General features: G+C 47.0%; 1 protein-coding gene across 1 annotated transcript in view; it reads left to right on the top strand.

Annotated features, from left to right (window-relative positions):
* The first annotated feature begins 849 nt into the window (after nucleotides 1–849).
* Nucleotides 850–14,971, top strand: part of LOC128719096 (uncharacterized) — a 39,105-nt gene continuing 24,983 nt past the window's right edge. Inside the window, exon 1 of the mRNA XM_053812717.1 lies at nucleotides 850–6,183. Within this exon, the coding sequence (XP_053668692.1) occupies nucleotides 850–6,183 (5,334 nt within the window). The remainder of the gene's footprint in view (nucleotides 6,184–14,971) is intronic.

Raw genomic sequence — 14,971 nt, 5'->3', positions numbered from 1 at the left:
TCACCGCAGCGTGCAGTTCAATAATCGTGCTATTGCACCAAGACTTCAGCTAAGGATAAGTTTGTGAGCTTTTTGACCGATTGCGAATGGGTTCTTCGCTCTGGAGAGTTAGCTATGGCTGGTTAGTGAAATGAATATTAATGTTGCACCTGTCGTTTATGTACTTAACCATTCTGAGCAAGTTTTTTATTACGTTATATGATTATTTACATCACATTACGATTTATTACGTCTTTTCAGTTTTAAAATGGTTGTGTCAAATTGCATGGCAAATGATGCATTTTCTCATACAATGTCAATATGATAACTTTTAATTAGCTTATTATAAGCTTAGTTTGACAAACTTACTCATTATCTCAAAGACACGGGTAAGTTTACGGTAACTAACGCAATGTTTTTCGTGTATTGCGTGCTGCGAAAGTTGGTCGAACGATTTAGACATCGAAATGCAAAACTTTTACAAGATTTTTTTCCTTCATACTCTGTAGCTTGCAACTTTTTACCGAGGAGGAAATAAATTCTGATCCAGTAGCGAGATAAAGGAAAGGGCATTTTCTTTCTTCGCACTGATGAAGGAAAATGTGGCGCAAGTACTCTCCGAAACTCTAACGTTAAAGGGTACATTGTACGTACTGTGCGTTGGTACAAATAATAATAAACGAAGCGCATCTAAAGAGATTACAGAAGCATCAGCTCGTAATGTTTATATTCTTTGCTACATCTTTTTTGTTTTCTTGCCTTATCGTTTCAGCTGCGTAGTTGTGGTGCGATTCAGAACCAAAGAACAAACCCACCCCACCCCTCCCCACTGCATGGTTCGGTTGGGCAAGAAGGGATGTAACGAACACGATGGAAACGATCAAAAGTCTGTTGCTGCAAACGTCACCCGGTGCCGGTCCCACTATCAGCAAGGAGCCGGATTATGCGGTACCACACCGGAAGGTAATGCAGGATCCATTCGGAATTCCTGCCCACGTTGGTGTCGGACCCATGCTGTCTCCGATCGCGCCAGCAGTTACCAGTATTTGTGAGTCGGATGACATATCCAGCCGGGCTGTGATAGACGACGATAGCGTCAGGATGACGCTGGTGGAGCCACACAAAGAGGAACCGTGTGCGGTGCGTACGGCGGGTAGCACCGCAGATTTCATCCATCCGAAACTATCGAAACTGAAGCAGCCGCCGGTCATCGTGGGAGTCGCCGTAAAGCGCAGTCTGCGAAAGCCTCCGGAAGTACTAAGGGCAAGCACGGACACATCGACGAAAGACACGACACGGAAGGCAACTACGCTAGAGCAATGGCATAAAGATATTTTCGAGACACCGTCTACCACACTGCCGCCGACGTTGCAATCTGATGATCCGGTAATGGATGAACTCGAAGAAACATTTGTCAGGCGTAGCGTCGATGGTGCAAAGAATGGGACAAACCACGACATAAAGTTCGCGGAAGTTAGTAATCAAGAGCAAAGCAGTTTGGTATTAAGTGTGGTCCATAACGGCGAAGATAATAGTCAGCAAGACAGCTACGGTGACAACGATTTGATCGATTTGATCGATTTTAGCAGCGATCAAGAGGAACCCACAAGTGAACCAAACGAGACAAATGGCCAAGAAAAGCCAATGCAAGCGGAAATTGCGATGTCCGAGATTAAAAGTGTGCCCGTGACTTGTGGTGGTCGAGTGAAAAAGGTGACATTTCTGCTAGATGATGATCCATTTCGGAATGACGACAGCGATAACGACTCCGATATCGTGCAGGATCCGCATGGTGAGCGAGATCTGTCCGATAGTGAGGCATCGGAAGAGGCGGAAGAGGAGGCTGTGCAAGTTGATGGAGAGGTACTCGATATCGATACCACGAGCCTTAGCGTGCGGAACAGGGTATCTGTCGATGAAAGTGATCCTACCCTCGGTGGAAGGAAGGCAACGCTAAAGCACCATCCACCCGCCCAGCTTTGTAATGAAATATCAACAGAGACTAGGCAAACAGATGACAATGTTTTCCGTCCGGTGGGCGATGCGCAGGGAAACGGTTGGCATGATGTCAACGGCAGGAAGAGTGCCGCTGAGCGTAGTCACGTTGACAGCGAAGCTGGCGGAAGATGGAGTCCCCAACGGATACTGGAGCTGACGGACGTGGCGGACGCATCGGTGAACGGGTGGTCGGAAACGGAAATGGTTCAGCGCGCATGCTCCTCTCCATTACATGCCGAGCGTGAGAGTCATCGCCATCATCAGCGGCATCATCGTGAGGAGCGTGAGGCGAATCCAACCGTTACCATCTGTCCAGCAGCCGTGTCAGCAAATTCCGACGGTGAAACAGTCACGCGGAGAATCGACGAAACTCTCGCGTGCACCGTCCGGCCGCTGGGGACGGTTAGACAACTGGTCCGGGGACAGCGGGCGGATGTTTGCCTAGCGGACGCATGCGCCGGAACCGAATCGATCAACGGCGAACGGCGAAGGAAACACCAACACCACGGTACCACAGTGAAACACGACCCCCGCGACGGTGGACCGGGTGTCAAAGGACGGCCCAAAGCACCCGTGCTGCCTGCTGACGGTGTTGGTAGTGGTGACGAGCGCTCGCCAGTGGCTTTGAGTAATGTGAAGCTTTCCTCAGCACCGATCGATGAACGGCACCAGCACGCTGGTAGTGACATTGAGGTTTGTTGCATCGATGGACGTGATTTGAAGGCACGCGAGCGAGACATTCAGCGTGGAGCGTCCAGCCTTCGAACGTGTGCAGTGTCGGACGGGAGACTTCCTGCTCCTGCGGCCGTATGGAGCGCCGCTGGTGAGCGTGAGAGAATCGACGAACGATGTTACGTCGAGGACGGTAACGAGGCACAACAGCAACCAGCAAGCGACTCCACTGGCGAGCATGGTAGTCTGTTACGAGGATTAGAGTACGTCAGTACCAGCAGCGTTCCGACGGCTGTTGGTCCTAACGGTGTGGGCGAAGAAGGGAAAGGGCGGTCCAAAGGCCTAGGGCAGCAGCAGCTACAGCTGACCCCAAACGGTACCGTTGCCCGTACGGTGCAAACCAGCACGACCGAGTGTGAGGAAAAATCCACCCAAGTGTCAGCGAGGGCAGGACCGTTGTCCTCGGATAGTGAGAGTGAAAATTATTACGGCACCTGCTCGCCACCGACAGTCGAACGGTCCGTGCACCAGCGAAGTTTTCATCCGGAAGGGAGGGAGTGTCCGTCCTGCACGCAAACCGATCCCGCATCCTCCTCACTGCTGGTGGAGGTAACGCTCAGTGCGCACATCTGTGTTCACCACCAGCAGCAGCAGCAGCAGCAGGCTCCGTTTTCGTGCCGTGACACAAGCACTAACTCCTGCCACTGCAGTGAAAACTCGCCAGTGCTGAGGGACAGTGCAACCAACACCCAGGACCGCGCGGGGGACGATTCGGACGGGTCTGAGAGTGCGCGGGCGGAGGGTGCACAGTCGCGGACAGGGCACCGTAACAATCCATCTAGTGCGGACAGTGGTATTATTATTATCGACGATGACGTCGATGGTGCAACGGGTGACGACGGAGGATACCTGTGTCGGTCGGGTGCAGTCGACGAAGGTGTGAATATTGTGAAAGGTCCTGTCGGGCGAAGGGACCAGCACCAGAACACCCAAACGGAACCATTCGCTGTGAACTTTATTGACAGTGGAATCCGTCCCCAAGGATCATACCTGCCAACGAATCTCACGCAGGAGGAAGTTCTCGAAGGTGCGAGAGTGAGTGAACGCGTGCAAAGTGAGCCGAGTAGCGACTGTCCCACTACGGTGGTCGTACCGTTGGAAGGATACGCTGCGCAGGACAGAGAAGCCACTGAGGTTGCCGAAAATTCCAGCGGTGCTGGTGGCGTTGAGTGTTTTGAGGCGAGCCAGCGCCTGAAGCGTCTGGAGGAGCGGTTCCGCGGATTTGCCTACACGAAAAAGTTGTTCCGTGACTCATTTTCCCACGGCTTATCGGCACTCGGTGCGGGAGAGTCGCCAAAGTACGGCGGCGCTTCGCAATCCGTTGGGGGATCCTTGCCCTCGTTGCTAGTGTGCGCAGGCCATCCGGACGCTCGTTCGTCGTCGACGGACTATGCCAACACCAATACATTTGCAGCAGGTTCTCTATCGTTGCGCCCGCCCGCGGAAGATGACGCGAGAGGTTACGGTGGTAGCGATGCGAACGTGACGCTCTTGCGTTCACCAACACAGCGCAACCGGAGAGGATTATTGTCGTCCGTGTCGACATCGTCATTGGGATCATCATCACCATCATCATCAGCACAAGGCTTTGAAGCTTTAGCTGGCACAGCATCCGCAGCATCCGAAGGCGGTGAACGAAAGCCTGTCAGAAGTAGTGCGCTGCTGGCGTCTAGGAAAACATCGTCGCTCAATTGTTTACAGCAGGACGCGACACGGGATGTGGATGATACGGAGAGTTATCTGCTGAGCAACAGAAAAAACCATAACAATAATCGGTCGCCACACGGCGCTACCGCCCAACCAACACCATCGCTCAACCGCACGTCGAGAGCATCCTGGACGAGACCGATTCTGCCACCGTTGTCCTCATCGCTGCTATCACTGTCGGCGTCATCGTTACTTTCGCTATCCTGCCTGGATCTCGAGCGCCAGAACAGACAAAGAACAGCGAGCCAAACGCCAACCGCGAAGCAGCAGGAAGCGGTGATTGTTGCCGAGGGCAGTCGACAAGACAAGAACAATAACAGCCCTGCGGAAGAGAACGGTTTGTCGAAGGCTGTCTCATTACCCTCGTTACTTTCGCCGGTAGTGCATCAGCAAAACGCGGCCGAGTATTTCGGTGAAGCAACCACTGCAACCAGCTCTATCCGTGCCACCCAAACCCCAAACCAATTGCGGTTCCAGCGACAGCCACGTGCCGTCGAGGAGCTGCGACGCAATACCGACACACCGGAGAGTAGTGGGGCTGAGTCGGAAGAAATTTGTAAAATCTTTCCCGGCGGAAAAGCCCGCATTGGTGACCCGCTCGAGGTGGTCGAGACGGTGATTGTCGGTGGTTCTACCGAGGAAGAGGATAACGACGACGAGGAGGAGGAAGAGGAGGACGAAGAGGACGAGGAAGATACTGCGGACCATATTGTGCTCGGTGCCGTTGGTGAGGACATTCTAAACAACAATCACAGCACCTATCTCGGTGTCACCGAAGGTGACGAGGAGGCTCTGCAGGACGAGTTTGTGCAGCTCGAGAAGCTGCTTGCCGCGGATCCGCATACGAACTGCGAGTTCGACACGCGCCATCTGCAGGACTACGAGCCGGAAGTGTATCGGATTAAGTACTGCTACGATGAGCTGGAGGAAGAGCTAGAGGAGCAGCAAGAGCAGGAGGCGGCCAACGATCTGCTGGTGGTGTTGCGTGGAACCCGTCCCGTGGGTCCTCCACCCGCCGTACCACCGCCGCCACCGCCTCCACCGAAAGCGGTACGAGTGTCGGTCGGCGAGAAGAAGGCCAGTGTAATCTATTCGACGCCACGGTTGAGTGCCGTGGTGCCAGCAGGGGTTCAGTGCAGTGTGCCGACCAATCGGGCCGCGAGTGCTAGTGGGGAAGAAGTGAGATATTCGATCGGTGGTGTAGTGTTGCCCGTGTCAGCCAAAATCGCTGACGGCGATAGGGAAAGTGCAATAAAACAAACCGCACCGGGCGGTGTGGTGGTGGCGTTGGGCCAGCACAAGTGCCCCATCAGTGGCACCGGTGGTGCTAGTGGTTGCATCGGAAGTATTGCTACGGGTGAAGTGAGTGATCGTGATATACCACCGCCACCACCGCCACCGAAAGCGCGCCTCGGATCGCGTGGCTACGACGGTTGTGGGTGCGTGATCGAGGCGATCCCGTTGTATCGTAGTGAGGCGGAAGCGCTTGCTACGGGCGGCGACACGATGCGTGAAACGGCGACCGGCACCCTCCGGGGGCTACTGAAGAAACCGAATCGGCCACCGCCGGTGCGCAAGAACCGCGTGGTGTTCGACGAGACGCGAAATGAATTCTTCGAAGCGGACTACATCATTCTCATACGGGAGGATTGTCCGTACGATGAGGAGGACGAGGAACCATGCACCTGCGGTGAACACGAGCTCGTTCGAATATGTTGTGACGAAGGCTGTAACTGTGGCTACACGGACGATGGACGTACGCCACCGGTAAGTGTCCCGTGCCATTTGTGCGCACCGCTTGACAAATATTTTCCAAGCCAAAGTTAGGTCAATCGCTAAAACGTGGAAAGGGAACGATATTTGGATGTACAAAATTTTAGGATTAAAAACTGTGGTCGGCTTTCTGGAAGCTATGTACCGGTTAGTTGCTCATGTTAATTAAAATTACCCTGATGATACACTCAAACCAAGTTGATGATAATGTTTGTAGATTCAACGTTTATATTTCAAGTTGCAAGAGTTGGAATTGAATTGATTTCGGGATTAAATCCATTGCATAAAGAGAAAAAAAAACATTACTTTTTCTTCATGCAAATTCTAGCGTCAAGAATAGCAAGTAATATTTAGAATGTTTACTGAATACCTTCATAAGAAATATTACAAATGTTTGTTTATACAGGGTTTTCTACGGTGTAGTATCCGTGGTTTTTTTTTTAATTCGAAACCCAAATGACAGATCTTCATGATGGTGTCTGGCTTAGGAACGGCTATTCATTACAATTTTCATCATGAACTGCTTTACTCCACGGCAACGCGCGAAATGCTTAAAATGCGAACTTAAAACAAGCAAAATTTTTTTGCTGCCATCTTCAGATGTCACACACAAAACATTCCTTTTTGTCGGTAATTTTCATCACTGTTTCGAATGTTTTGCGTTGAAGCGTAGCAATTGCATGGTGAATCTAATATGCAAGAACAATGTATCGTTAAATCGTGTATTCCAGCTGGAAGAACTCGAATGTGACCCAATTTGATTGCTGCGTCAGCGGGCCAAAAGCGCCACATTTCGATATGGAACAATGAAGGAACATTGAATGTGGCTTAACCTTTCAATTAGAATTATTCGTTTCTATATTCCTCTACTTTGCGGAAGTGATGGTCCAATAAATGTCAATACTTTCTTTAGTATACGGATTATATCGATGGGTTAAAGTTGTTAAATATATCGTGGTACTGAATTTTCTTACTCACGAACACGAACAACCGTCGGGATAGGTGTAATCTGGCTACGATGCTCCGCTCTAGTTATCTAGCACGACTGTTGGGGTAGCGTCAATAATGTGTTTTTTTATTTTGTTGAACAATTTTTACCTGTAGTTGTTCATGGTGAAAATTGTAATGAATTAACGTTGCTAATACAAAAACAATTATCTGTCAGATAAGATCTGTCACCTAGTTATTAAAAAAATCGATTACTACTAAATGGAAACCCCTGTACAATCCCAGTGCATATAAATGTAATTCGCTATTACACCCGAGCAGTTTTGTTGTAAAAAATGTGTCCATGGGAAAATAGCACCTGTTGTTTAAAAATAACGAAACAGAGCAGCATTTTTTGTTGGCATTGTTCTCCCTTCAAGAATGCACTGCAAGTGAGCCAGTAGCCGAACAGATGGATGAAAATTTGGAAGGATCAAGTGTGGGATGACCTTGGTGCTCGTGACCTCGTTTCCATTCTCGGAACCAAAGTATGCTCCTTGCTCGTGGCGGGTGCCTTCAGCAAGGAATGGAACGATGATGGTTCGCTGTTTGAAATGAAACGATTCCTCTGTTCGTGTTTCGATGCCTTTATCCGTTTCTTTACGATCCGTTGCAGTGGTCGTCGCCGGAGGAAAACGAGGCCACGACAACAATGACAATGGCAAGAAGGCCGCCTGCGCAGCACCCCGATGCATGGGGTGGTGCTGAGTGGAGCGAGTACTACCGTGTACGGTGAGGATATCTTCAAGCGGTGGCTCACGCCCCGGTCCTGCACTGGGCCCGTTCGTTTTCTCATTTATTTCGCAACAACACCTTGACAATTGATTCGTTTTAGTGCTTTTTTCCATCACTCACACTGTGTGGTGCTACCGTTCGATGTGTCCATGGTGGGTAGCTGCCGCAAGATGTTCTTGAAGGGACGTGCGGCGAATAGGTCACGCAGTTGGGAAAAAGGATCTCGATGAACCATCGGTGCACTACAAGCTTGCCGTGTACAATGTGACATCGTAAGACCGCCTTGCTCATCAGCACCCAAATTATCATCCGTTGCGATGAAGACGATGAAGACATGAATGTCTCTTGATGAACCTTCTGGTGTTCCTGTACCGAAACGACAGCGCAAAGACTCTGGGCTGAATGTTCTTGTTCTGGGCAATAACAATTACCTACAACCGTTCCCGGTTCTTGGTTGGTTTGACATCTTCGGGTTACACTTTCATTCCGTCGAAGATGTTCTTCCCGAGCGCTACAGTTGATGAGTTTCTTTGACGTCATTCGCTCACCCTAGGGAATACCGTGTTCTTTGCCCTAAAGACAGTAATCGGAAGGTACATGGTCCTGGTCTTGGGGACTTCGCCGCATGGTATGGAACGTTCTATGCACGCACCTCACCCGTGCAATAGCGTGCTGATGATCATTGCGAATGACAAACGATTCGCCTGCGGGTTTCGATTTGCTTCCCATCAACAATCAAACGACCCTCCAGACGAGACGGGTAGTTTTCGGTTGACCTCGGGTTGGTATTCGATGGTTCACAAGTTTGTTGTTCCAATTACGCTCGGTGAACGTACTTTCCGTGTTGATTTCACCGTGCTTAACGCTGGGTAGATTAAAATGAAGCGATATGGCGAAGAAAATGCTTGTCATTGCAAAACACAGCATGGAAAACAAGCTTCTCAAGGTCGGTAAACTGGTGCGATGGTAAAACTTTGCCCTGCCGAGAGGGTCAAAGATAGGTTCAACATTTCGGCGGTCATTCGTTGAATAAGAGGGTTCAGCAAGTAACAACAAAACGATTCGCAAGACGTTGGCCGGGAAGAACGCTAGGGTGAAATGAGTTATAGCGAATGCTTTTTTTTTCTTTCTTCGGGACTGATAAAAAGGTCAGTAACTTGTTCGCGGCGGGTTTTGGGAGATAGAAAACAGAATCATTTGGTTGTTGTGCATGCAATTTGTTAATTTGATTTATGGCATATTGTGACCAAACAGCACGTACGATAGAGAATATTTCATTCTAATGGATAGTAGTTTGTATAAAGTTGTCTCCCTTTGTGCTGGCCAATATTTTGGATGAATATTTTGCTTGGTGGTGGACGGAATTTGCGCTTTCTATAATAAGCACCCGTAGTTTGCTACTGTCATTGTTCTTGTCAACAGTACGGTGTTTCGCTTCGTTCATTTCGTTTGGCAGCACTCACGCCCGAAACTGCACACCATCAAGCGAAGACGCACGTGGGCTTTTACTGCTTCGGGGGGGGTTCGTGAATTTATATTTAGTGCGTAGCTGGTAAATCCAATAAATCAACCGTCTTCCTGGGCCACGGCCCAGGCCCGGTCGGTTGTTTGTTAGCGTAGGACATTAGGGGGCGGATTCCATTTGCATGAGGTATAATTCAATGGCACTTTAACCTAACGAGCTTTTATGTGTTTGCCGCTAAGGTTGGTGTGCGTGCGATGTCCAAAAAGGTGACGGTGTGCTATTTTGAGGCACGAGTCTTAAAAGACTCATTGATCCATCGTCTTGTTTTGGGGGATTGGTGTTTCACAAACATTCAAGCTGCTCTTTTCCCTCTCTCTCTCGCTCTGGGCGAGATCTTGTAATGTTCATTGAAGTCGCACGACTGTATAACGGCGCTGCTAGAGCTTACCAGGAGTCATCACCATCTCATATGGCTTTGGTGGTTTGTTTCGTGAAAGGACACATTTATAGATCTGCACTCAATTTGCCCTCCGTCTTGAATGGGCACCAGCACACTGCCGGTATTGGCGTACTGCAGGTTTTTGCTTTTAGCGATGCAATGTCAGGAAAGAGGAATCTAATTATTTGGACTGTCCGCTTTGAAACCCTTTCCAGCCGATGGTACCCGTAATGCCATACATCCCGATCACGAAGAAAGATTTGTGTGGACATTTTGCTGCAGTATGCAAGAATTCTGCTCTAAGGTAAAACGCTCTTCGCTACCCAGTTCCCTTGCGAGTTTCGACTTTTTGTTTTGCTCGAAGATCCAAACCCCATGCCCATGGCTGTGTGAGTGTGTGTGGTGCCGTTGTCGCAAATTGGAATTGGGACATGTTTATTGAATTCGGCCTGCCAATAGCACGGTCTGCCATGGTAACGGTGTTTGATCGTAAAAAAAAATAATAAAACAGTCAACCTCACCCACCCGACGAACCTAAACCGCAGCCAGACTCTAGACACGATGGAGCCGCCTGGTGCTTGATTGCTATCTTTTTGGCTGCGTCCGTGCGGTGCGGTGTGCGGGTAAGCGCAGCGTGAGTTTCTTGCTCTGTCGCTTGTTCGTCGATCGATTTATTCCTTTATTTCGTGTGCCCAAGAGACCACCATGGACGCAACGATGTGGTAAATTCACTTGGTATACGCAGTGGGTGATCTAGGGACCGCATACAGCATGCATGAAACATGGATATGGAAACGTGGAACAAAACCGTACAAATCGACATGCAGCCAGCTTTCGCAAGGAAACGGTTGGGGCTAGGCAGAACGATTGAAATCAACTTTCATCGTGAGGCTTTTCCACCGTCATGTTCGCTGTCGAACCTTCATTGCTGGATGCTCTCTTGGGGAAACAGGTTCGCCACGTTGATGCTCACGGTTCAACACACCAATAAGCCCTTTTTTAACGTTTAGGATGATATGCGGTCCTTCATAATGCCTTCATGTCCCTATATGTGGATGCTAAACCCCACGGAAGACTAGAAAGATCGATCTATGAAGGTCCTTCTAACGCCTCCGACATAATGGCTAGTCGCTTCGTCAGCATAAATGAATGTTTTCGCCATGATGTATACCGAGAAATTGGTAGAAAAAATGGTGTCTTTTACGCGGAGAGTTTATAAGCCGACTGATTTGTGTGGAGCAAACAATAGTTGTCTCAAGTTTGGCCAACATTTTATTGTGTTTTTGCTATGGGAAAATGTATCTTTCGCCACAATCGCCCGTAAAAACTGCTTAGCTCACTTTCCCGGCTCCGGTGAGGTGGTTCCATCCCGATGTTTACTCGTTTCGGCATGCAGAATTTCCCGTTGCCAGAGTAAAACTTCTTGGTGCAAAAACAAAAACGACCGGAGAACATACCAAACATGTTTGGCAACTCTCTGTCGTCAAACCACACGAATCGATGCTGTTTTCGGTGTGGTTGTTTTGTGCAATGTTTCTTGTTTTTCTGGCATGGAAAGGAAACGAAAATCAATATGCTTTATCCCAGAATGTTCACACCCTCTGCTTTATCCGTTCACCTGTCGGAAGGGTTCTTTAGCCATAACTCGTTTTGCCTTCTGTTGACTTTTTTTTACAGTTCTGCATTTATATTGGTACAAAGGAAGCACGATTTTGTACAATATTGCACTGCATCGTTACATTGTTTCTCCCGGGTGAAAGCTGATTACCCAGGTGCCGTGCTCGGAGCATTTTGTTGTAGGAAATAACGCTGAAAAGAAAAATGCTCTCCAAACCGAAACCAAATCTGTATCGGTATGTACACGACAGACGGTTTTTTACGATATCACTCCCTGTCGGTTCACTGCCCTCGGGCGAAGTGCATTTTCGCACGGGAACGAGAGCAATGTTGGAAAACACTGGTACATGCACAGGTGCAAAGCGCACAGGAGATAAGAATTGGCAACGGTACAAAATGGTATTTATGGCGAAATAGTGCTTCCGTTTTGTTCAAAACTTTGGCGAGCTGTGCTGTAGGACAGGCTGGCTGTAATTGATATTTTCCACAAACTGGTTGATTGATAAATGGAATCAGTTGCACCAGGGGACACGAAAGCCTATGGGAAATTGCAGGAATTTCATATTGTTGAGAGGTATTTTTAAATAATGTTTCATACTTTTGGGTGAATATTACCCAATTTAAATAAATAACTATTTTTGGAACAAAACTCGATGATTCGATGAATTAATTGTTGATATTGTTGCACATATGATCGCTTAACAACAGTTTATTTTGATTGCATTACTTGGCTGAAATTTATAAGAACTTAGTAGAATTGAAGTTCCATCGAATTTTTTATAATTTATTGTTGACCGAGAATCTAAAATTAGTGTGTTAATAGTAATTATCAATGTAATTGACAGCTCGAAAATGTAGATGACTGTCATCGTGAAAGGATATATTTGTGTAGTGTGAATGCAGCTGCTCAGCTCAAATTCTTTATGAAAATACCAAACAACTGCATGAATATCTGAGAGCTATCGTAGACATCTGAGGTATTGTCATTAAGGTCATGGTATGTGCTTACTTTGCTCCATTTATAACAATGTGTATTTTGTGGTACAAATATGGAAGGAGCTGTTATGTTTACATTTGCCAATGCTATTTGACTTCCAACTCGTACGTCTCCCAGTAGGCAGAAAGGTCACATAGTCGCTGCTCAAATTTGCCCTATCGTAAGCTTTGTGCCACCAAGGTAGAAACTTGCAAAGTACATATCATTCGTTGCACTCCCCTTAACGGATATGCCTCGTTTTCTTTATGCCCTCGTGTATATGTATAAGTAGTTAGACGTGGAGGTGTGAGGCAAAAAAAAATCGCAATTTCGTTTATTTAGTCGACCGAATTATATCCCATTCAAGCCTTAGCTTTATGGTTGCTCTTTTAGGCGATAGGGTCGTTTATTGCTAAGCGACAACCCAGGAAGGGACGCAGTGCATTTGACCTGGCCGTGGGAGTACAGACGAGAGCTTTTTTTTCCTTCCCTACCACCTCTCTGTTAACCATCGTGAGTCAAAACGGTGAACATACGGTTCCCGTTTCCATCATGCGGCATCGCGTTTTAATGTGTCCACTTTGGCAACAGTGGATTGCATGGGTCCCGGTCCCGAGTATGCAGAAGCTGCCAGCTGTAGGATTAAGCAACGCTGCTGACACCGCCGAAACGAACGATAAAGATGAGGATGTGTGTGGTGGTTGCTCTAAGATCCCTCGGTAATGTGGCGTAACTGGGTCAAACTGCTGAACGTCCAGGCGTTCGTCCTTGCTTTGGCGGTTGCTTTTTACGATGCCAAACTGCAAAAGGACACCATCTGCCACAGCAAAGTGTGAGTGAAGGTTGGGCCGTGCACCATGGCAGTGGGATGGAAATAACACGCAAAGTTATGAGTCATGACCCACCGGTGTGATCCGGAGCTTATGCCTCTCTGCCATGTAGCATTCATTGCTTTTGTAATCCTTACAATGAAATCGGAAGTAGCCAAGCATCGGTTGTTTTCCTGGAAAAAAATACTTTTTCAAAAATTAAGAATGTAAACATGTAAACATTATCGTAGATCATAAAGGAATGTAGGTCTGGTGTTTCGTCGTAAAGTACCAAGTTGTGGTTCTTGTTTGAAGAACAAAGTGTATGAAAGATCCGTGAGGAAAGAGAAAAGTAATTCTCGACGATTATTATGTTTAAGTAAGGGAGTATGAAGCAAACTGAAACCGGAGAATGTATGACTTTTTTCAGCTTGTAAATAATGACATAAGACATCAAAGAAAGTTAACACTGATTTGCTTTGCTTTTTATGTCAAATTACGTTGGTGGATATACTATTTTATGTTATGTTACAATAGTTCTTCGGTTCAGCTTTTGCTGCTTTTGTGATATACTTTGAAGGCCATTGCTCATTATTGGTCGGGTGTTGCTCTAATGGGAAATGCTCTAATTAATTCTTCGAATTATCATAAATTGTTTCTAAGGATCAATATGCACAAATAAGATGCAGTATGAGAAGAGCCGTTTTTTGCGATATACATTGTAATACTGTCAGTTGTAAACGGAATTACCTTCTAATGTCGTTTTGTAAAGTATTTGCATAAATATTGGAAAACAAGAAAACTAATGTGCATCATTTTAACTTCAATAGTTTTAATATCCAAGCGTTATAGTTTTAATCACTCAGCATATCTTGTTCTTCTGGGTTTGGTTAACTCCACAACCGTGATTTAGTCTTAGCCTGGAGTTCTACGTCCAGAATTACCCAAAGCTGAATTAGTAGCCCTGCATAGGGTATCCAGTTGGGAGTTGAACTCCATCCAGCCATGTAGTTGAGTCGTTCATTACCGGCTACACGGTTTGACCTGTCCAAAAAATAAATCTCCCTAACCTAGCAAAAACCCATCAACCTTACATAACATAGGGTTTGGAAAAGTTTTCACTAATTATTTTTATGCCGGGATCTGCTCTTTTTACGTAACCAGGTGAACGAGCATTGTGGAGTAAATAGGTTAATGAGTGGATTTTATAGACCTAAACGTGAAAAACAGAGTCACTTCCTATTTCTTGGAGCCATCCGGTAATGAGTAAACCGGTACTAAAACTCGTCATTTGCGCGAGACTGCATGAAATGGTCGTGCTCTTGTTTATTTTACAGATGGAAAAAGTTCTTCCGGCAAATTTGTGGCTCCAGAGCGGCCGGATTCATAGTGCCATGATAAACTGATGCGAGATAACGAAGAAGGTAGAATTATGAAATAGTACAGTCCTATGCAAAGCTTTTAATCCTAGTTCAGGCCTAATTGGCGGGATTTTGAATATAGGTTCAAAGTGCATTAAATCTTAAATCATAATTAAATTTTTTGTTCATAGCTTTTAGACAATTTGGAATACAAATGAAAGAGCGTTAATTTAATTCTAAAATCGAAAATGTTTATAGTTTAACATTTGTTAGCAATAGTATTACATTTTAAACTTATTCACGCTGATTATACACATGAGCTGGAGATGCTATCAACGATTGTATCATGTTTACCTTAGCACATTTCCGAGCGGTGTGCTGAAAATAGATGCG

Source organism: Anopheles marshallii, chromosome 2, assembly GCF_943734725.1.
Source record: "Anopheles marshallii chromosome 2, idAnoMarsDA_429_01, whole genome shotgun sequence".
Lineage (NCBI taxonomy): Eukaryota > Metazoa > Arthropoda > Insecta > Diptera > Culicidae > Anopheles > Anopheles marshallii.
Note: the sequence above shows the minus strand (reverse complement) of the source record. Positions and strands in the feature narration are given on the sequence as shown.